At 46.8% G+C, this 22135-nt stretch overlaps 1 protein-coding gene and 1 long non-coding RNA gene across 3 annotated transcripts in view; both read left to right on the top strand.

Annotated features, from left to right (window-relative positions):
- The first annotated feature begins 863 nt into the window (after positions 1-863).
- Positions 864-22135, top strand: part of PTGFRN (prostaglandin F2 receptor inhibitor) — an 86676-nt gene continuing 65404 nt past the window's right edge. Inside the window, exons 1-2 of one of the 2 annotated variants that reach the window (XM_064727514.1) lie at positions 864-920; positions 2785-2962. In XM_064727514.1, coding sequence (XP_064583584.1) covers positions 2917-2962 — 46 coding nt within the window. In that variant the 5' untranslated portion in view covers positions 864-920; positions 2785-2916. Of the gene's footprint in view, positions 921-2784; positions 2963-21401; positions 21602-22135 lie in introns of those variants that run through there. The other variant, XM_064727505.1, reaches the window with a different exon arrangement.
- LOC135443405 (uncharacterized) lies at positions 8481-14089 on the top strand. Its single transcript, XR_010439013.1, has 3 exons — positions 8481-8592; positions 11458-11556; positions 13601-14089. It is a non-coding gene; the product is annotated as an uncharacterized LOC135443405 (long non-coding RNA).

The following is a 22135-nucleotide window of genomic DNA, read 5'->3' as shown; positions in this document are numbered from 1 at the left end:
GTTTGACTGGCGTGGGTGTGTGGCCAGTTTTTGAAGTCAGCATTTGCTGAGGGTTTACTCAGTGCTTGGAATATAAAACTGACCAAAGCATATACATTCAGTTGCTGTGCTAAGAGTAAGGGTTTTATGTGTGTGCTGTTCAAACACACAGGAGGTTCTCTGCTGCTGCAAACCCAAACCAACTGGCTGAGTTAAATACAAAGATATGCACTTAAGAAACTCCTGTGCAGGTTTGCAGTTGAATAATAACTGTGCTGAAAAGAGACAAAGCCCAGGTGGATTTCCAAGTGAAAACTTCCTCAGCTACTTAATGTCAACAGTAATAATTCCTGTTATAGGTGCCTTTCACCTTGAAGCCTCTACAAAGGCTTTGTGTGTCTGTGTGTACATTTGATCGTTTGCCCAGCAGTGAAGGGGAGGCTCTGGTGTGGGATGTAGCAGCCATACTCTGTTATCTACAGTGCCCTTGGGCTCCTGCTCATTTCTGAGCACACAACAGCAGTGTTGCTAGCTAATTTTCTCCTCCAGCCTCCTTCCCCTGCATTTCTCCTCCACATGCCTCCTTGCATCCCTTGCTCCCACTCTTGCCCTTCTGTGCTGCGTTTCCTGTTCCTGGACAGCCCTCCCTCCTCTCATCGCTATCACTGCCTTGGCAGCTCTCTGCAAAACTGTCCTCCTAAAGCACTCCCCCTTCTTTCCTCTCCTCCAGACTCCTCTGAACTTGAACTCTTGGATGTTGGTTGGATTTGCATGCCATGCCTGTTCGAACTTGCACACAGCCTGGGCCAGCAGAGATGTTTTATCTATGGTGACAAATTGCTGTGTAAAGTTACAGTGTGACATGGAGAGAACAACCACGCTGATGGGACTGCAATCTGAGACACATAATGTGCCAGGGAGCAGAGGCAAAGAAAACAAAGGTCAGTGGTGTTTTATTAAGTCTGAAAGCAAAGAAATGTACATAAAAGGTGTCTTTATCTAATGCTTTGCATCCAGATGCTTTCTGAGATCATCTGCCCAGAATCTCTGGTTACAGGCAGAGGAAGGACAAACTTCCTTGTCCCTCAGGGGTGCTCAGAGCATATTGATGGTAAGAACCATCGAGCAAACTTCCTCCATGCTAAGGCTGATTCTACCAATTCCACCCATGGTTCCATTTAAGCTGCTTTAAGTGAGGGCTTCAATGTCACACGCCTAACCTCACCCAGCTGATCCTCTGCCATATCTGCTCACTTCAATTTTTGCTTCTGGGCTGGGCTTCTTCACATTTCAGATGACCTTACAAAAGTGAGTACTGCATGAAGTGCTGGGCAGGTAGCAAGCAAGCTGCTCCGAGCTGCTGCTCATCACCTACCTGACACTTGAACATCATGGTTTTCCACCCTTCTCCAAGCCCAAACTTCATCTCTAGCTCTTTAACACAGAGAAGAGTCACAAAAAGACACCAAAAGAGTAATTTATGATGTGCCCATGCAGCTCTTTTCATTGCAGGAGCCAAGCCTTTATGTGCAATGCCTCACTTGTGCATTAAAACATTTGGATAATGTGTGATCTCTCTCCACCCCAGGCAGGAGCAGAGCTGATCTCGGTGCAAAGGGCAGCTCGGAGCCTTTGGCCCATTTCTCCACAGACATGCTGGATGGTCTGACTCATGTGGCATGTGTCCATTAGAAACATACTTGGGATGGTCCTCACCAATTTCTTCAACAAAATGGGCCAGAAAATACCCAGGGGGACAGCACCAGGCCTTGGCTGTGAGTTCTTCTAGTCAACAAAATAAGAAAGACCAATTTTTTTGGTTATTCAGCTACTCAAAGGTAGCTGAATACCATCAGTGTGAAACCTGAGGTTGTTGAACAAGATAGGCACATGAGGACAGTGGAAAGTAGGGACAAAAAGGTCTCTTTTGGACCATATTGTCCAATCCCTTGCTGCTTGGTAGCTGTGGTAAAGAACTGCCTCACTTCTGCACTAAAACAAGTTGGGTTCTTTTGTCCCCATAAAGTCTCCTGCAAGTCAATCCCAGAGATGTACTTCTTGGACAGTCAGGTCCTTCTTCTAATTTCCAGCTGAAATGTATTCCTGGCAAATTTATAGGCACTTGTTCTTCTGCCAGCATTGCCCTTTCACTCAAATAGCTCTTCTCTCTTCCTGGTACTTCCCTCCAGGGTATTTGTAAGCAACAAATATATCTTTTTCCACTCTGCATTTTGCTAGACTCAAGAAACCAAGCTCATTTAGTCTCTTCTTGTGGAAGAAAGCTCTCTCCTCCCAGGTCATGACAAGAGAGAAAGGCACAAAAAAAGGCAATTTGAAATTAATTCATCTCTTATATGGACATACAATATTCTGTACTTCTGTGATGGCATTAAAATCTTGCTATTTCTATTAGAAATCCCTCATCTGACATGTCTTAGGCTCACATTTGTCTTTCTCACATCTGCATGCTGCTGCCAGCTTACAGACATTTGATCAGCTCGTGCGCTCAGGTCTTTCTCCTCCTCTGTCACTTCCAACTGATGAGCTCCCAGCTGGTAGCAGAAATTCTCATTATTACTCCCTCGGGGCACGACCTTGCATTTTGTACTATTAAATCTGATGCCATCTCTATTGCTTCTGTCCCTTTTTCCTAGGAAAACTGCTCTGATTAGTCACCATATAATGCCTCAGAGACCTAAAGACATATTCACTATATTTTTATTTTTAGAAACTGTTTGCTGTTTCAGTATTTTCATTCAATGAATGATGCTGATGTCTCTCTGTATTACCACTTCTCTCTAACAGAAACTCCAGGCTGATCTGCAGAAGGGCAGGAAAAAATTGCCTTCCAGATGAAATATGTGGCAAGAAGAGCTATATTTCCAAACAATTTCAGAGAAATAATTTTGTAAGTTATTTGTCACTCTGCTGCACAAAATGATCAGACACACTGTCCAATCAACACCAAACCAGAAACTAACAGGTATGAAAATGTTCTGTTTCATCTAACTATTTTTCCAGTGATCCAGATTTACTGTGAGTAAATTTACCGCATCTCACTGCTGGGCTGCAGCTCTCATCTACAGAGCTGTCACAGTGATGGCTCCCAGCACTTTGGGTTTTAACCATTAAAACTATTTTTATGATGTTCAAAATACTTCAGAAACAACTGCTGTTATTGCCTAATTTTTGTGCCTAATTACTGTGGCAGTGGGCAGCTTATGAAGATCTGTGATGGTGATGAGAATTCATTTACTCTAACCTCTCATTTTCAATTACAAATAATGCTGTGTGGAGATCATTTTGCCCAGAGAAGGTCTGGTGTAATTCAAAACACCCCCCACATCTTTAGGATGCTGCAGCCACTCTGAAGTGTCTGACACTGCTGGTGCTTTATGGAAAAATGTATTTCAGAAAATAGCTGGGGAGAGGTGCCCACAGAGGTGCTGCAGAATTTAATTTCCCACGTCTAGGTTGTCTGGTGGATGTTTGTGAGGTGTTTCACAGGGCTGTGAGCTCTTTGATGGCTTTGGAGGTGTTTGAGCAGCACCCAAAGCCATGGGGCTTCCTGGCCTGAGGGGACCTCTGCAAAGTCCATCTCTGCAAGTGATTATTGAGAATACTTTGATTGTTTGTAAACCAGAGAAGGCTGGTGTTTGTGGAGAGGGTATCAAAATCAAAGGCATTTTCAATTTGTTCTTGCTCACACAAATGTGCTCTGAGGCACATGATGATTTGCCATGGAGGTCTTCAGATGGCCAAAATTAATTTTTCTTGAAAGAACCAGATTTCCTATCCATGCTGTGTTCTGCATGTGCTCTGGGGATGCCTCCTGTGTTGGGATGCTGCAGGGAAGAGGTGTCTGAGGGGGACTCTCGCTGTGTGCCCATGGTACAGGCTGTGGTGGCATCTGCATGACCTGCTCCAAGCATCAGGACCTCTGTGCACCCTTTCAAGCTGGGCATCATGGCTTTGTGCCAGCAGAGATTGTATTTCTTGCCTCGTCCAGACATGCTAATAAGGCACTCTGACAGGGCTTACCTTTGGAGATGTGAAAGAAAACAGCAGAGAGACATGGAAGGGAAAGCATCATTTTGGAAGCACGAGAACTTCTGAAACATTAATCTGGTGAATAACTCCCTGCCAACAGAATTTCACTGAACCACTGATCTGAATCATGTCACAGATGGCATCGTCTTCCAAAGCGTTAGCAAAACACAGGGCTCAACCTTCAGTGCCCCTGCATCGCTATTTCTGATCCAGCACAACAAGGCGCCTGCAAAAGACAGAGCTTTTAATAACTGCAAGTCAGGAAAAAAATAACCAGCCCTGTTTGGGATCTGAATAGCTGCCTTGCAGAAGGAGAATTGCCCATTTTGCTCAGTGCAGCAGTGAAGATGGGCTCGCAGCACACAGAGTACCACATGCTCTGATAGACTGCGAGATCCGCTATGATGCGTTTTTATAAATGGAAAATCTCGACTGGCATTTCCCAGTGGAAGGTGCTAGGCTTGATGATGTAGGACCAGCCATGGCACACATGAAAGAGGAGGAAGGGATTGCATGTCTGCCAGCAGCCTCCATTTATGGCATTTCACGGCTGCAAGAAGAATTTAGGCTTGAAACATTGTTTTAAATACCAAAACCAGCAGGAGTTGATGCCGGGATGGATAAATGGTAGTGCTCCTGGGGATGTAATCTCTGGTGCCAGAAGCTCATCTGTATTATGTCAGCCAATGACCTTTCTGGCACCTGAATTTAGGTGCGCATCCTGGCTGCGTATCACCTGCTCAGTCAAAACAGATTAGTGGTCTCCACCTCCCTACACCTGATTTCCATGCAGGAGCACATGCTAGCTCCAGGTCAGATCTGTGGGTGGGAGCTCATTTGGATGGCCAGGACCCTGAGGAGAGCCACAGCACACATCCAAGCCATTCCCAGGCACCCGGGGCCTGTCAGCCTGATCTCAGCTGGAGTTTCACAGGAAGAAGAGCTGAGATTTCCTCACCCTGCTTTTCCAAGGATGGACAGGCCTCCCAGGGGACTGGTACATGTCTCTGGGGCTTTGCCCTGTCATCTCCTGAGTCACCACTGAGAAATCTTTACAAAAGATGGTCAGCTGCTGTTAGACATCTTTCTAATCCACTACCAAGGAAAAAGATGTTAAACGCGAAATGCTAAAGATTATGAAAGCAAGCCCTCCACAAGCAGGAAGGCGGTGGAGTAGAGCCAGGTGGCCTTGTGCAATCTGATTTTGGGCCCCATGAGTGTCCAGCTTGCTCCTTTAGCTCCCTGGAGCCCTGCCTGAGTGCCCAGACTGCAGCTGTGGAGGGGCTGAGCAGCAAAGCATGAGGACACAGGAGGCTGCTGCCAGCTGACCTGTGCTCCTTTCTTTGGCAAAGATGGAAAGTGTGTAACAGTTATGTGGAGGCTGAAAGAAGGCCCTGTCTCACTGAGGAGACACCAGAGTTCTGTCCCAGAGAACTGGACTTTCTCCCTGCCTGCAGTGCTGTGTACCTGTGGGATATCATGGTCATCACTTCATTGAGCATTTGTAGGCAATCACTGCCTCTCTGTGCTCTCATTGCCCAGTGCCCATTGAAATCACAGGGGTGCAGTGACAGAAATCAGTGAGAGTCCTGCTCAACCTCCATGCACTGTGCCAGCAGGCTGGTCCCTGGGCAGGCAGACCCTGGGCAGCTCAAAGGGGCTGTCAGAAATAGCTGCTGTTTCTCACCAGGTGAGCTGGTGATTATACATGCAGGAGTTGCTGTAAGCACTTCAGCGTTACAGTGGTATTCTAGATGAACCTAAGAGGAAATTAATAGGACCAGAGTAACCATATTTGAATAGCATGTCTTAGAAAAGGCTGAGGAATGCATCAGCCCTAGGCAAGACCTCTCACAGAAGATGTCAGCCCAGCCAGTTAAAGTCAGGCAGCGTTACAAGAAACTGAAGGTAATGCCAACCTGCAGAACAGACACTGCTGCCACCTATCACAGTAATGAGATTTCATAAAGAAAAGCCCATCTCACTGGCTTCCATGAGGATTTCCTTTAGCAGACAGCTGGGCACCTGGGCTGATTAAACACAGATACAAGTTTGAACAACTGGAACAGCCTATCATGTTTTGTTGCACCCAGGCAGTTCAAGATGCAGCAAACACATCCAGGCCATTTTTAGCTCAGCTCTGAACGTATGCACCCTGTGAGATAACTAAACATTTGGTCCCTGCAGTGGACACTGTGCAGCACACAACACAGCAGAAGTCCTTCCATGGGAATGGGCACCCTGCTCAGACCTCAGGGGTGGGAGCATCATCCTGCAACCTCTGCCATGAGGCAGCAAGAGGCAGTATGTGTAGATTGGCTGTCACCCCATCCTGCAGGCTGATGGAGAAAAGCAGGACAGTGTCACTTGCTCTTGGTTAGAAGACAGGAGCTGCCACACGGTTTCTCTGTACTGAAGGAGTACCTGAAAGCAGGACTTGGCCATGAGTGTGTCTACACTTGGATCTGCATTGCAGTACAGCTGTGATGCTTCCTGGCTGCACAGAGCCTCAAGCACAGCCCTGTCCCTCCCAGCAATACGTTGGTGAGGTTCTTATACCTTTTCACTGGTTTGAAAATCAGCCACTGCCAGTCTCAGTTAAGGCACTGCCAACTGGAGTTTGGGGCTGAGCTTGTGATTTTGATCTGCAATTGCCTGGTGACTTGTCAAAAGCAGTAAGGGTCACCAGGAAAAGAGCTGGAGTGCAACCTTGCAGACACTGGGCTTGTAGGCAGGGAGCTCTTCAGACATCACTTCTGCCCACAGAAAGATTTTACTTGGCTCTCACAGTGATCTGGATCCCCGTTCCCTCCCTCAGGACCCCACTGCACCCTGACTAATCATGTCAATCTCAGCAAAACTGGCTTGCAGCACCAAGCTTTTTGTAATGTCCTACTCTACAGGGCTCAAGCAACAGTGGGACAACCTAGAGAAAAGAAAGGGACAGTGCAATTAAGTGAAGGGATGCCAGAGGCAGGGAAGGTTTAAACTCCTCTCCTTGTGTATATTTGTCAAGCTGGAACTGAGGCAAAGCCCTCATTCCTCAAATCACCCAACACCTGGGAGCCACTGACAGCTTCACAGCACAAGCAGAATGATTCCACTTTTACTGGTATTACCATCACCAGTCCTACCAACCAAGCAGTGATGGAAGAAAACCATCATCCAAGGAACGGTGTCCACCATGCATTTGTACGCAGTATGGCTTTAATTGCACTCAAAGGCTGACAAAAAAAGACCAAGTAAATTTCCTTTGAAGTCAACAAAAAATTTCTGTTGACTTGAGTGGGCATTGGCTGAGGACCACAAGCTGCAGGAGGAAGTCTGAATCACTGTGGCTGCCAACTCAGAGGTATGGATTTAGCAAAATCCCCATGCTGTGGTGTTCCCATTAATTTCTGATCTGCAGAAGAGTTGCACGCTGGTCCATAACCCTCACCACTTACCCACACCATCCTGTCCCATTTGTAGGGAGTCTCCCTTCTAGAACTACTATTTTCCTACTTGTAAAATGGGACCAGGTCATCAGCTGGGGCACCAGCTCAGAATCTGGCCTCTTGTAGAATTTTTCCCTCCCTCCTTCATCTAGAAGAAATGGCAATCCACACTAATTTTTAAAACTGGAAAAACTATCAGATCAGATTCAATTAGCCTCTTTCCACCCCTTGCACATGCCTGAAATAAAGCTTCTGTTATTGGAGTTTAGCTGACGATGCTTTTGTGCAAGGAAGGAAAGGCTCCAGTTAGTTATTCTGTAACTGAAGCCATATGGAACTGAAACTTGTTGAATCAATAATGAAACATGTCTGTGTCACAGAGCAGTTTTGATTCCAAGACATACAATGGACTGTTTGCAAAGTCACACTGCTGGTTAAAGCTACATTTTTTTTTAAATGGACAAATAATATAGGGACTCAACTGCTTAGGAGGATATGATCTAGTTGATTGCCTGAGAAAGTTAAAAAATTTCCCAACCAGCCTGAGGTTCTCTGTTGACTCATTTTCATAAGACATTTAAGTACTCTGGCAAATGCTTGCCAGCCATTTAGGCAAGTAAGGTGAGACATTTCAAGAAACACACAGCAAAAATTATTTCAGTGTCCCAATTTCCCATCCATCCTTCCCAACACGTGCAGAGTAGCTGCACTGAGAAGCAGGTGAGTTGCTAATGCAGATTAAGTTGTCCTTTGAGAAGCCACTGCAATTAATCCAGTCGGTAACCCCTGAACAAAGAAATACTTCCGTGACACATCAGTGTTTCCAGATTTGGAAAGGATTTGACAAATGCCAAACTGAACTTGCACAGCAAGTGAACTGTGGTGGAGAAAAGAGTGTGCAGCCTCCAGAGGAGGGCATGGAGTACCTAAGAGGGTAAATAAGCTACTTGCTCAATGGTAACATTTATTTTATTTTATTTAGATGCTTGGCAGTAAAGAAGGGTGTTGGAGGATGTCAGAGGTGCTTCAGAAAAGCCTGCTGGTGACTAGAAATATCTTCACTTTGTGTTAGCATGCAGGTAGCATGCCCACAGCCACCTGAATTCTGACTGTATTACATCATGAGGTATTCCCCCTTGTTTTGGTTCTTGGCCTTGGTGTCACACAGTTTTGTAATGTGAATGCAAAGTAGCATTTTGTGGAACTCAAAAACCTTTGGTGATTCTTTTCAAAATGCTGATCTTTTCTGAATGTCCTTTCTTGGCAGTGCTGGGCTGAGTCTGCCCTGACAGCATCACATTTCCTAATCCCTTACTTCCTACCAGCTCTGGGTATAAGGCAAACACAGGACCCCCGTGCTCTCTGAGCAGCAGGAATGCTGCATGGTGGTGGACTCTGGGCTGGCAGCTCAGGTTTCCTCCTCAGGGACTGAGGGAGCAGATGCCTGGAGCTGGTTTTCTTTCTTTCCTCTCTGATTCAGTGTTGGGTAATTAAGGACTGAAAGGTTGCCTTAAGTGCAGCTTTGGGAATTGTATTTTTCTGCAGATGGTGTTCCCTCTTATCAGTTATTGCATTGCAATAGGGCCAAAAAATCTGATGCAGATATGATCCCTTTTTGGAAAGGTTTAGTACTGGAACACAATAACCATGGAGGCAGATAAGAAGATAACTGGGATTGTGGTGCACTGTGGCACTGTAAATGGAAGTAACCCGAGCCAGAGTGCACTGGAAAGAGACAGGCACTGGTGGCAAATCATTCAAATCCCAGCCCAGTGCTTCCAGTGCAGAATCTGAGTCCTGTAGCAAGGGAATCAAAGCACCACAGGGGACGAAATCATTACTAACCCAAATAACTGACGACATCTGTGGTTGTATGGGAACCTGCATGTTGGTAGGCATATATATATATGTATATATAAAAATTTCCTGGTGTGGATTTTCCCTAGCAATTTATCACTTCGGCAAAAATAAAAACCTCACCAAAACCCAAACAAATGAAGTGAAAAAACAAAAGAGCGCAATGTCTCATAATAAGCTCTTTCTGTTGTGGCAGCAGCTGCAGTTTCTCCTCTCAGATTTCTTTTCTGTTATTACCCAGAAAGAATCAGCAGCTGCTTAGGAAATATTCCAGAAAGATTCATTGAGAAGTTCCTGGCTGTTTTTCACACATTAATCTGACAGAAGTAACATCTTCAAGGAAGGGACTGATTCTCCTGGTCTTTGTCTGCTCCTCATAAATTAGTGGGTTCTGATAATGTGGTTATCTAAAAGGAAATAACAGGAGGAAAAATAAAAAAATCGCATGTCCTGGTAATGGGAGACATGTAGGTTCTTTATGTCACAGAGAGGGTGTGGGAATTGCTTAGGTTATTTTAATGGTCGTGTTTGCATCTCTTCAAAAACTTTTGCACAACCAAACTGCTTCCCAAATGGGCGTATCCGGGGGCAACACCCATAAGAGGGATCATTTGGAAGAGACATTACACATGCTCCTGTGAAAGTAGGAGACCTTCAGGACATATTAACTCTGCAGTTATTTCAGTGCTGTCGTGCTCTGTGCTTTAGGACTGGAGCGTGCAGCCACCAGAGCCTGGATGGGGAAGCTGCTGGGGTGGAGCTCAGAGGCACAGTCCAGACCAGGGGCTCTGAGCAGGCATTCCCAGGGCTGAACTTCCCTTTTCTTTCTTGTGGGGATTCTTTTAGCTGAGGTGTCTCCTCTACAAGAACGTTCCTCCCTGTAATGTGGATGCCTCAGGAGAGGCAGAGCTGGTGCCTGACCCCATTCAGGGATCTGGCAAGTGGTGCTTATTAAACAGGTCAAGGGGTGGAGATGGGCAATTGTGTCAAGGCTTAGCATTCCCTCACAATTTGGGTAGAGATGGGTAATTGTGTCAAGGCTTAGCATTCCCTCACAATTTGGGTAGAGATGGGTAATTGTGTCAAGGCTCAGCATTCCCTCAAAATTTAGGTAGAGATGGGCAATCATGTCAAGGCTCAGCATTGCCTCACAATTTGGCTGGAAGCTGTCACCCTGAGCCTTTTCCCTGCCATTGCCCCAGACAAATCACATTCCCATTCCCTGATCTCTGGTGCATGAGGGCACAATTCAAATGTCATCTTTTGAATGATGTTTGCCCATCATTCAACATCAAAGTGTCTTTGCCCTTCCCCTGTCCTTCTGTGTCACAGGCAGCTCTGCCTCTGAGCTCACTCCTGGCAAAAATCCAAACCTCCTGTCAGCATCCAGAAGTGGAGACATGGATCTTCACAGAGCATTATGGAGCCTCCAAAGAGCATGGATCTTGCTTCTTGGAAAACTCCATGAAAAAGTTGCTCCTTCTTCTTCTGCTGTCATTAGCAACTAGTGGGGAAAAAAAACCCTACAAACCCCAAAAAGTAGCATGTGATTCTTCCCACAGGAGGACTGAGTAAAAGCAGTTTGGATCTGTAATGTCCAGCTCTGCAAAACACTGTCCACTGAAGTATACAAGCTCTTGGGAATGTGGGAGAGATAATTGGAGGTTAATAGAGATTTTACTGCTGGCTGCCTGGCCGATTATTTCTATGAAAAAATCCTGACTTTTTTTCCTTTATTGAAGTGAGTTCATGATCATCTATATAAAAGAAAGCTGTATTCTGAGAACACATATGCATTTGCATATGGATGGTGTTCTCTTGGAAATTATTTGAATAAAAATAAAAGAAGAATGAAAACAGGAGTTTTCACTCAAGGGAAAAGTTAATGAACTCACTTCTCTTTCTTTCACTCCCTGATTAAATATTATGTTACCATTTTATCTTTGTGCATGAAGAGTAAAGCCCAATTCTGTATTTTGCCAGCTTCATTCATGAAGCTTTGTATTATTTTTACTGCAATAAAAAACTAAAAATTACTCTCTCCACATGAGAAGCAGAATGGAGAAGAGCAGTAATTCCCCACAGTATGGAGGAAGGAGAAAGACAAGACATCCTCTTTTGTTTGTTTGAATAGGCATGAGATGTGCTCCAACATGTGCTGGCAGGAGCAGTTGGAGAAGACTGGCTACAGAAGCTCATCAAGAAATGCAAAAGGCATGACCTGCTATCTAAGGTATCAGTGAGAGCTTCCTTTCTGAAGAGGTTTTTTTTTTTTTTTCCTTTAATGCTCATTATTTCTGAAAGTCTGTGGGCTCGGTAGCAGATAGTACCGATGTTTTAAAGTTGACTACTTGATCATTCTAATTAGGATCCTGTGGATTTTCAGTGTTGCTAGCTAAGTGAATTTCAGTGCATTTGCAGTCAGACCAGGTGAATACCACTGGACTTCTTGTGCAGTGGCCAGGTAGATCAGCTGAGCCAGTGTAACTCACAGGGGCACCATGTTCTTTTAGATGGCAGCAGAAGCATCACAACACTCGATAAACAAGCCCAAATTCGTATGCCAGAGTATGACTCCAGAGTTGGCTTGGCATTTTATTAGCACTTCAGAAGGCTATTGCCATGGATTTGCCAGTCTCTGGATTCATGAAATTTGCTGGGAGTTCCTGTCTGAGACAGGAGAGCACCTGAAAACTAGTGCTATGTCAAAGCAACTTTGTGGGGAGTGCCCATCACCTGCTAAACATGGCTGGTTTTCAAACGTTTTTGAGAATAAACAGTGTTGATTTTAATCTAGAAAGGGATGCTTTATGGAGGCTTAGTGCCTGAATGCCTTGCAGTCTTGTTTGATTGGTGCTGAGATGTAAGCAGAGGCAAGGTGAAATCTCAGAAGCGATATTCACATGCAAACCTTGTAATACACAGTGTTCTCAGGGCAGGGTGGGGAAATGTAAATTCCAAGTACGTGTAAATGAAAAACAAACAAACATGAGAATGGGGAAAGGAGATTTAAAATTTAGAAGTGGACTCCTCTGTCCAAGGATTTTGCCTGTGCTGCTCTTCCTGGCCCATTGCTCTAGGTAGCAGGAGCAAGGCTTCTAGCTGCCAGTCGACCATTTTCTTTTTGATAATTATTCACATTGCTGTAGAAACGGAAATTATCTCTATTTTCTCACTTCCCAATTGAAAACTGTAATTGCAGCTGCTCCCTCCTCCTTGTTTGGAAGTTTTGCATGCAGAGAGTCATCAGCCAGGCTTGCCTTAAATCAAATCTTCCCATGCAGCCTGGGTTATAATCTAGTGAGCACAGCAGCTGCCTATTCGCAGCAAGGAGAAAAGCAGCACATTTCTCCAGCCACTGGCTAGGAAATTCTTGCTAAAAGAAAAGGGCTATGCCTTGTCTGGTTCCTTTATGGAAATGTAAAGGAGTCAGCTTCCTGAGGGCTTTCACAGATATTGCTAATCATCTTAAATTGAAACAGGACTTCCAAAACCAGCATGTAAATCCCCATAACACACCTTCAATTTCTGTCTCCAAGGCTACCCAGCTGTCCTGATCCTCCGTGACAAGCTCTGGAAATGCAGTGATGCTTCCTTTTGCACTACTCCTTCCCTGCTCCTCAATCCCCCCTGCTCTGAAGTCATCTTGCTTGCATGAAACACCACTCCACAGCATGGTGTTGGGTGAGGAGCGGGCCTCAAAGCCCATGGGGAGACTGAGTGGCAGGGAATGGACAGGCTCTCATCCCTTCCACCAACAGAGAAATGCCATTTCCCTCAGGGATACAAGGAAATAGCCAGAGCCCCCGTGCAGCCTTGCCCAGCTTTGCTCACTCGTCTGTGCAAGGCTGGAGTGGAGGTCTCCTTAAAACAATGCTAATAGGATTTATTCATGCTGTTTTTATCAACCCTTCTTATTCTGCTATAAGACATGCAGTTCATGAACAACAACCACTGCTCCCCAGTCACAGAACTGTATTTTGAGGGACACAGTATGTGTAGCCTCATTGAACATTTTCCAGTGACTTTATATGCACACACTGTGCTCTCACAGAGAGCCAAAATGTGCCCTCCTCTGAAGTCCCTTGGGTCTAAATTAGTGAGACTTTCGTATATCGTGATTTGAATCTGAATGTGTTTCCTTGCTTGCAGTCCCTGCGGTCACAGAGTAGGCAAGGGGACTTGGTGCTGTGGTTTACCTTGTGACTTCTGGGGCTTTTGGGATGTCCTGAGGAACCACATGATCAGCAGACACATTCCCTCTTCTGCCAACACAGGAGCAGCCTCTAACAGTGCCCATCTCCCAGGATGCAAGATTTGCCAAGGCACAGGTGATGGAGTGTCCCGGCAGAGAGCAGGAGCCCTCAGCTGGAGATCTGGGGTCAGATGCAGCTTCTCTGAGTTACTTCTCTGACCATTATCCAAGACTCACAGAAGATGTGCTGGATGAGCTGATGAGCCTTTTGTACTGCAGATCTCCTCAAAACGCTGCAGGGTCAACAGCACGGTGCCAAACTAGAATCAATGAGGCCTTACGCAGACACTCAAGAATAACAAGTCAACCAGTGGATTTGCAGGCAGACTGTAACAGCTTGTTATCTGATGTCCCCTGGGCACAAACACTGAGACATCTGCAGTTTTTGACCTTTTTTTTGTCTCTGCTGGCTCAATAGCTAGTTAGCTGGTCATTCAATGTGAAAACAAAACAGAGGAAAGGAGAGCAAATTGCAATAGGCAGGAGATGCTGGACAGTTAGGATGCCAAAAGGACTGGAAATATGCAAGTACAGAGGTTGCTTTGCTCTGCTTTATTATTTGTGCATTAAGCTCTCTGAGTTGGTTTTTGGAATTCTGTTAAAAGCAGGGTTTTCAATATGCCAGTTGTCACCGAACTTTTATGTTGCTTTTATTTTGCATATATTTTGCATCTCTATTCTCTTTGCTTGGCACTGCAAGTTAGAAATTAACCTGAAAAACACACGTTGAGACTTCATTGACTTTCCCAGACTTTTTTTTTTTTGTCTGAGAACACAAAGCTCTCTTCATAGCATCTCCTCTAGTCCCATCAAGGGGAGGGAAGATCCCCAGAAGACTGACTTCTGGATCATCCTTTGTACTGAGATCTCAGTTCCTTGGAATGCAGTGACTGCACTAGCTTATATGCACGGGGGTGTGGAGCCTCCTTCCTGTTTCTAGGCTCTTGTTAATAAAGAGTGTGCCCACATTCTCAGACAGGGCCCTAATCACCAGCCTTAGCCTAATCTCTTAATTAATTCCTGTTAATGTAAATGGACTCGAAAAGATTCTTTTAGCCATAGTGTTCAAGAAATTAGAAGTCCTTTTTTGAAGAGACAGTGTGTTTCTTCTTTCATGGTCTGGTATAATGACAGCACTGTCATGCTGTATGAGAAGGATTTTCCACATCCTATGGTGCTCACTTCTCATCCCTGGATTATGGATTATTTTAAATCAACTCAGGATAATAGGTGACAGCTCAGTGTATATTATGTGCAGCATTTCAGTCTAGTAGGCAGAGACCTCCTGGCCTCTTGTTTCCATAATTTCTGTGCCTCACAATGGCCTAAAGTCAAGGTTGGGTTACACACCTTGTGCAATAGAAGGCAACAATATGTGAAGTCCTGGGACCTGCCAAAGAAATACACTGCTCCTGCTTCTCATTTAATCTGATTTATTCTCATCACATGGATGTCCTGCAATCAAGGTCAGAAAACGATTTGAGCCTGTTTCTGATGTGGCAAGACAGCAGTCCCACAGGTAAAAAAACACAAGGAAGAGCTAAGTTCAGATTGACCTTACTGAAAAAAAAGCAAGCTCCCAAAATGGAGTGTAACTGGTCAGTATCATGAAGTGAATCTGGAGCAGGGTAAGAATTGTGGAATTGTACCTGCTCACGTTATAAACAGAGACTCCCCTCTCTCGTGACTTCAATTTTGCCTAGGAGAATTCATATAAAAACAAATAAATGCCAAGAGAAATGTTTCTATTGTTTTCCTTCTCTGTACCTAATGAAATCTGTTCCTTTAAAACAGAGCAATATCCTCCCCTATGATTTTTTGCAGTCACATCGCAGAAAGAGAGAAAACCTGAAAGCAAAATTGACTCCTTTTGATTTTTCCTAGTTCAAGAGAGGAGACATGCCAGTGGGAAGGAGAATAAAAATCACACTGAGTAAATCTGGATTTTAAACTGCCTCTAATGATCAACAGCAATTATACAAATATTTATTTCTGGTTTTATAGTTTATTTGTGTTAAGGCCGAGAGCAGATTTTTATTTGATATTCAGACTTCCTTATTAAAAAAATTTCATCTTTTAGATTGGTTATTTAATTATTTACTTCTGTAGGAATTCAGAGTGCAAGTTGTTGGGGGGATAATTTTGTCATGTACTGCTTTAGAATGTATTTTGTGCTCCCTAATTCTTTGGTTGCTTAGGTACTACAGATCAAATCCTGTCTGCACTCAAGCTGACAAGAAAATGTCCAGTAGTTTGAATAGGGTGTTGATTTTATCCTTGCTGTTCCTGCCCTAGTGGGAACTGCCATAACATCTAACAGCAGATCTTTAACATCTCTCCAGTGCTTTGAAGTGCAGCCCCTCATATTTCATTCACCATCTCAACCAAGAAGCAACAGAGGGATTGCAGCCCTGCTGCTGGAAGTGCAAGAGGGAGGCAGGAGGTAGGAGGATGTGTCATTTACTGCTTAGCAGGTTGGATAACCTTTTTGCATGTGGTTTGCTCATGTGGTGACAGAGACATGATGTGCAACCCACAGCCACAGGCAGCTTTTTGCAACCTGCCTGTTTTGCAGCCGAGATGGCTCTAACCTGTGAGACCATCAGGCATCTGGAGAGATGCTGGTGAATCTGTACATATGCATGGAAATATCATGACACATGGGGTGTTTCCTTGTGTGTTTGGTGCTCAAAAGTTCCAACAAATTTCAACACATAGCATGTTTATGAGTGCTTAAGTAGTCAGGAACCCAAGCTCAGGCAGTCAGATTTGAAAAATCTAGTCAGTCTTAGAAAGATGTGCTCTGTTGAAAGGAATCTAGCCTAAAGATGTTAATGAAGCTTCAGTTTATGTTGTAAAGAAACCTGTAGCGTGTGGTGTGCTTTCCACTTTTCCTGGATTTCATTATGCCTTCCTGCCTCACAGAACAGCTGTAACATTAAACCCATTGAAATTTGTAAAGTGCTTAGAAATCCACTGAAGGGAGGCTGTAGAGGAGTAAAAGGTACTCAATTTTCATTGCTGTTCTATCAAGCAAGAGAGTTTCCAGAGTGTCTTAATAATAAATAAGAATAAATAACTGCAAACTGTAGAATCTGTTCTATGCTCATTAATAGGTACTTTTGGGTCTGTCGTTGAGGAGAATCTCTTTTAATGAGAAGATGAGTATAGATTTGAAGATTTGAATTCTGATTTCAATATCTTCTCTACCATCATGGCTTGAAGCATTGGGGTGTGCTTTAGTACCGTGTGAACATTATCCAGGTCTACCGGAATTTGAATAATTGTGGTAGATTGTTTGACCATTTTCTCCTGTCAGATTTCAACTAGATTTTCAAATAAATCATTCACCAATATTTTTTCCTCATGGTTTGGTTAGCTCAAGAGCCAGCTGAACAATATTCATCAAATAAATTACTCACTTTTTCCTCATCAATCTGCAAATAATTTATTCACAAATACTTTTACATGAGGCAGCCAGCTCTAGCCAGGACAAATCAAGGTAATTTCCTACGCTTTTGATCACATGCCAGTAGGACTTTATCTTGGACAGCTCAATAGAGACAGGTTTTAATGCATAATACATAAATGGCTAAGCTGAGTTTTTCACAGTTCTTTGTGAGCTCTCTACTATTGCCCATATTTCTGTTCAGCTGCTAAAGGGGAATGGCAGGGGGGGCATGTATTTTCCATCCAGGTATGCTCAGAAACATTTCACAGAACCGAGCGTGGGGCTCACATCAGCCACAGCCGTGATGGGGCAGCCCGCTGGCTGGAACACGCACTCTGTTCACTGGAGCAAGGCGAAATTTAACAAGAGTTGAGAAGAGGAAATGAAGACAAGTACTGTGCCTGCTTGGAGACACAAAGGGAACCTAGGGGCGGAATGAAATCTAGCAACGTGGAATTTCACCGGCATGCTGGGGATGAAGTCCCTAGCTCTTGAGAAAAAGGTCCGTAAATGAGATAGCACATCCCTGCACAGATGTCTCCAGGACAACGTTTGTGCTGTGGCTTCCTCTCCCCAGGCTCCTCATGCAAACAGCTTGGAAGCCACTGAGAGCCCTCTTCCTGCCTTGGAGGCTGCCGTGCTGCTGACGGGGCAGTGGAGCACGGCCTTACCTGTCTGTCTGCCCACGCCTCTCGTTTGTTGTGGAGAGCTCCTGGCCACCACACGCCAGGCAATGGCACCAAAAGATTTCTCCCCTGGTTAAGGTTTGCAGGCTGCAGTCTGCACTGCATGAGAGGAGCACTTTTGCATCTCTGCCCCTAAGCAGAGTGCTGGGTCCTCATCAGGCCAGGTCCTTCTGCTGTTGATCAGCCCTTCTAAATGTCCTTTATTCTTGCATGTTGGATGTGGGCCTCATACAGAGACATTTCACTCTGTCCTCTGCTGCTCAGGCAACAAGGTGGGCAGAACAAAAGTTGTTTATCCATGTTTGCCAAGAGAGAAACTGCAAAGGCTAGCAAGTGTATGTTGGGGGAGTGGTGCAAGCAGGGAGTGGTTGCGTGTGGGCTTCTTTAGGATCAGGGTGTGTTCACGTTTCATGAACCTGTGCATGCATAATAGTGTGTTTAATATAACACTCCAATCTTGATCCTTCCCAGAAATTCTGCTGGCTAACCTAGTTACCCCAAATGAGAGGCACTTTCAGCCATACATTATGCAGAAATGTAGGTATGAAGAAACGTAAGCAAGCATTTTTACAGCATCATCAATAAATAAGTACGCGCTATCTACTCAAATCAACAGCATGCTAAACACTGAAAGTCGAATGGGATGCCTTCCTGAGAAACAAACAACTGACCATGTATTTACTCTGCAGCTCATGAATAAACATTGGAAATGCACAAAAACAGAGGAAGATATTTGTCTCAACTTGGAGAAAGCTTCTGGCTCAGACTGGCTCTCATAGCTGAACGATACAAAATGGAATTGGCAAGGGGGAAAAATGACATAATCACATACATGTAACAATCCATTGAAAGTAGGACACACAAAAAGGAGAAGAAAACAGGCTTTGAAGGAGAAGGTAGACTAACACAGCGGTCAGCTTCAGACCTGCTCTTTCTGGCACCTGTGCTGGCAATTTACCAGCCTTGGAGAAACGGCTCTCAAATTGAATGAGAATCTCAGACACCTGCTTAAATTGTCACAATGTTACAGAATGTATTTTAACACGCCCTGCTGCAAGGCCATGTGCTGAGCAGGGAAGCGCATAGTGATGAATGGCAGGATAAAGATGCTTTCAGGAAAAACACAGATGCAGAAAGTGATTTGGGGACTCAACATGGGTAATGAACTCCTCAAGCTTTTTGTACAGCACAGGAAATGGTCTACTTCCATTTTTAGTTATGAGAGAAGGGGGAAAACAATGACTGAGAAATTACTCTTACTCTGTGCACGGCATGTGTGTATAGACCACAATGACATTGTACCCACGCTGGGTGCCCGTAAGTCAAAAAAACACTTGGAAACAGTGGAGTCCAAAAAAGTCTGCAGTGACCAAAATGAAATCTTACAATGTGAGGCTTCAAAGGAAACAATCTATTCAGTTAAACAAGAAGTGATAGAAGCACCATGTATAGTTACTTAACCATGAAAATGGGATGGGTGTGCAGTTTTGTAGGCAAAGGCATAACAAGTTCTGATGTCTCAAAGTTGAAGTTAGACAAATTCAACCTTGAAAGAAGCAATTTCCTAGCAGCAAGGATAATTAAACACTGGAATAAATTAGTAGGTGGAAGAAGCAGTTGCCATTACTTGGAGTCTTTAAGACGTGTTGTCTTTCTAACTCACTTTGATCCAGCTGCTGAGGAAAAAAATCTCTGGCTTTTGTATATGGGTCAGATTAATGGGTTATAGTGGCCCTTCTGTCTGGAAGTCTGACTATATGTGGGGGAAAAGTGGTTCTTACTGAAGTAAAAGAGGTGGGAGCAGCGGGGTTGTTGAGGTGCTTGTTGAGAACACAACCCAGGGCTCAGGACAGCAGTGTTTCAGGACTAAAGCTCGATGAAGGATCAGGAGTTTAACCTGTGTGGTGGAAGCTGACTGGTAAAGGTGAGACATCTAACCTGCTTTCTGAATTTAATGTAAGGGACACGTCTTTGTTTATGGAAGTGACATCCTCCAGTGAAGAAAAAGTGTGTTTAGATGCTGGCTAAAGGAGCAGAGCAGAATGACTGGAAACAGGCAGCAAGAACAAGCAGAGATATGAGGGCATTTTGAACATATCTGAAGACAGCCTTGTTTTATTCATACAACTTTTTCTCAGTCACGTTTGTGGATTCAGCCTCATTTGCTGTCTGGGAGCTGGGAAAACTTCAGTTGTGCACAGGACCAAGTGTCCTCCAGACAACTTGTGGCTGAAGCTCTGCAAAGATGTCAATCTATGCCTTGCAGGAGCTCAGGTAGCTGTGGCTGGAGGGTGAAAGTTCTCCTCATCAGTTTCAGGAGGGTCTCATTTCATTCCTATTAGGCAACACCCTCTTTCCTGTAAAGCATAACAGAAGGAGTAACAAAGTCCAGCCTAAAATCCAGTCTTGATAATCATGCTCAGTCAAGAACACAGCACACACTTCCTGAACCTCGCCCAAGCCAAGTCATGCTCGAGAGCAAGGTGCACTGCAGACTCTGGAATAAAACCTAACCCAGCCATTTTGTGCAGGAGCAGCTGTCCCAAACCATGCATGGGCTCCAGAGATTCCCCACAGGAAAATGTATAACACAGATCCCTCTCTACCACGGAGCCTGGACAACAGACAGCAAGACGTGCCCAAGGAGAGCACAGATTTCCCAGAGAATATGGCAAGGGGACTGAAAGAGCAGATAACTGTCCGAGCTACTAGAGAGCCGCCCAGTGCCTCCGCTCTTTGTTTTTACAAACAAACAGGAAATTAAATCCCCAAGCAAACAAAAATCTCTGAGCAGGCTGGGAAGGACGGTGGTGGTGTTAGTGGCATGAATGCCATGCTGCAGCAGCCCCTTATTGACTAAACTGGGATCTCAGGCAGGGGAAAAGAAACTGAGTCTCAAAAAAAGGGTAATAATGCTGCTTGGGGGGCTGTCTGGCACCAGTGGGTGAGGGAGTGGTGGCCTTGTCCATGAAGTGCTTGGGGTAAGGACACACTTGAGTGTCTGTGCTCTCCAGCTCCTAACCCAGGCCGTGAGCAGGATGGAATCGCCGGAGCACGGGCAGGCCAGTGCTGCCCGTGGAAGGGTAGGGCACAAGATGGGCACACTCGGCATTGGTTTTCGAGGTCACACATGCATGGAATGGGGTAGCCCAGCAGGCAGCCCCGGCTGGGGCAGGGATGGGCACAGGGCCGGCAGTGACCCCACACGTGTGCGGCGGCTCCGTGCGCTGGATGTGAGCACCGGGGGCACAGCCGAGCGCCGGCCGCGGACACGGGGGGACCCCACCCGCGAGGCGGGGCCGGACGGGCTCCGCAGCCCGAGGAACGAGCGGCCAAACAGCGCCCCGGCCCCACGCTGCCCCAGGGCCGCTCCCGGCCGGGCCAGCCCGCCCTCCCCGCACCGGCGCTTTCCCAAGCCACGTGTGCGCGGCGGCGGCAGCCCCGGGAGGAAAGAAGGGAGGGAGGCGGCGAGGGCAGCGCCGTTCTCCGCTGGGCCCTTCTCGGCGAGGCGCTCCCCCGGAGCCCGCGGCCCCGCTCCCCGCCCTCCCTCTCCCGCCTGAGGGGAAGGGGCCGGGCCGGGCCGGACCCCGCGCCGCCCCCGCTACCTGCGGGCGGGGGCGGGCGCTGGGAAAGTTTGTCTCTGTGGTTGGCTGCGCCGCGCGGCGCGGCCGGTCGGGGCGGGCGGGCGGCTCCGTGCGCTCGCAGGGCAGCGAGCGGCCGGCCGAGGAGCGCTGCCGCCGCCGGTGCCCCCGGGCCAGCCCAGCCTGCGCGCCCGCGGTCCCGCTCGCCCAGGGAGAGGCGCCGCGCAGCCCTGCCAGCATGGGGCACCGCGGGGAGAGGGCGTCCTGCCTGCCTCTCCTCCTCCTCCTCGTCCTGCTGCTGCTCGGTGAGCCGGGGGTGCGCGGCCGGGGGCGGCGGGGAGGGCGGCCGGGGGTGCTCGGGCACCTTGCCCTCAGGTAGCGCGGCGGGGCCGGGAGGGAGGGAGCCGCCCGCGGAGCCCGGCCGGGCGCTGCCCTCGGCGGGGCCGGGCTGTGCCGCCTGCCCGCCGGGCTGTGCCGGCCCCTGGAGCGGGCGGAATCGGCCGGCCCGGATCCCCCGGGCCCCGCTGCTCCCTCGGGGGATCGCTGCTGGGCATTTCCCTGAAACTTTCGGGGGCCTCCCGGAGCGGGGCGGGGCGCGGGGTGCTGCCCGGGGGCTCCCGTAGGCGCCGGGGTCCCGGGGCGCCGCGGAACGTGGCCGTGGGGCCGTAGTTGCCCATAAAGGAGCCGGTGCGGGGCTATGTTGGCGGTGAGGTGGGAGCGCTCGAGACCTCACCTGGCGGAGGTGAAGCGCTGGCTGAGTGGGGACCCTCCTTGTGCCCTTGCACCCTGCTCGGGCTCTCCGGCACACGGGGTGCGGGGGAAGCAGCGCTTCCCTGAGC

Source organism: Zonotrichia leucophrys, chromosome 1 (genome assembly GCF_028769735.1).
Source record: "Zonotrichia leucophrys gambelii isolate GWCS_2022_RI chromosome 1, RI_Zleu_2.0, whole genome shotgun sequence".
NCBI classification, from domain to species: Eukaryota; Metazoa; Chordata; class Aves; order Passeriformes; family Passerellidae; genus Zonotrichia; species Zonotrichia leucophrys.
The sequence above is the reverse complement of the archived record's forward strand: the minus strand, read 5'-3'. Positions and strand labels throughout refer to the sequence as shown.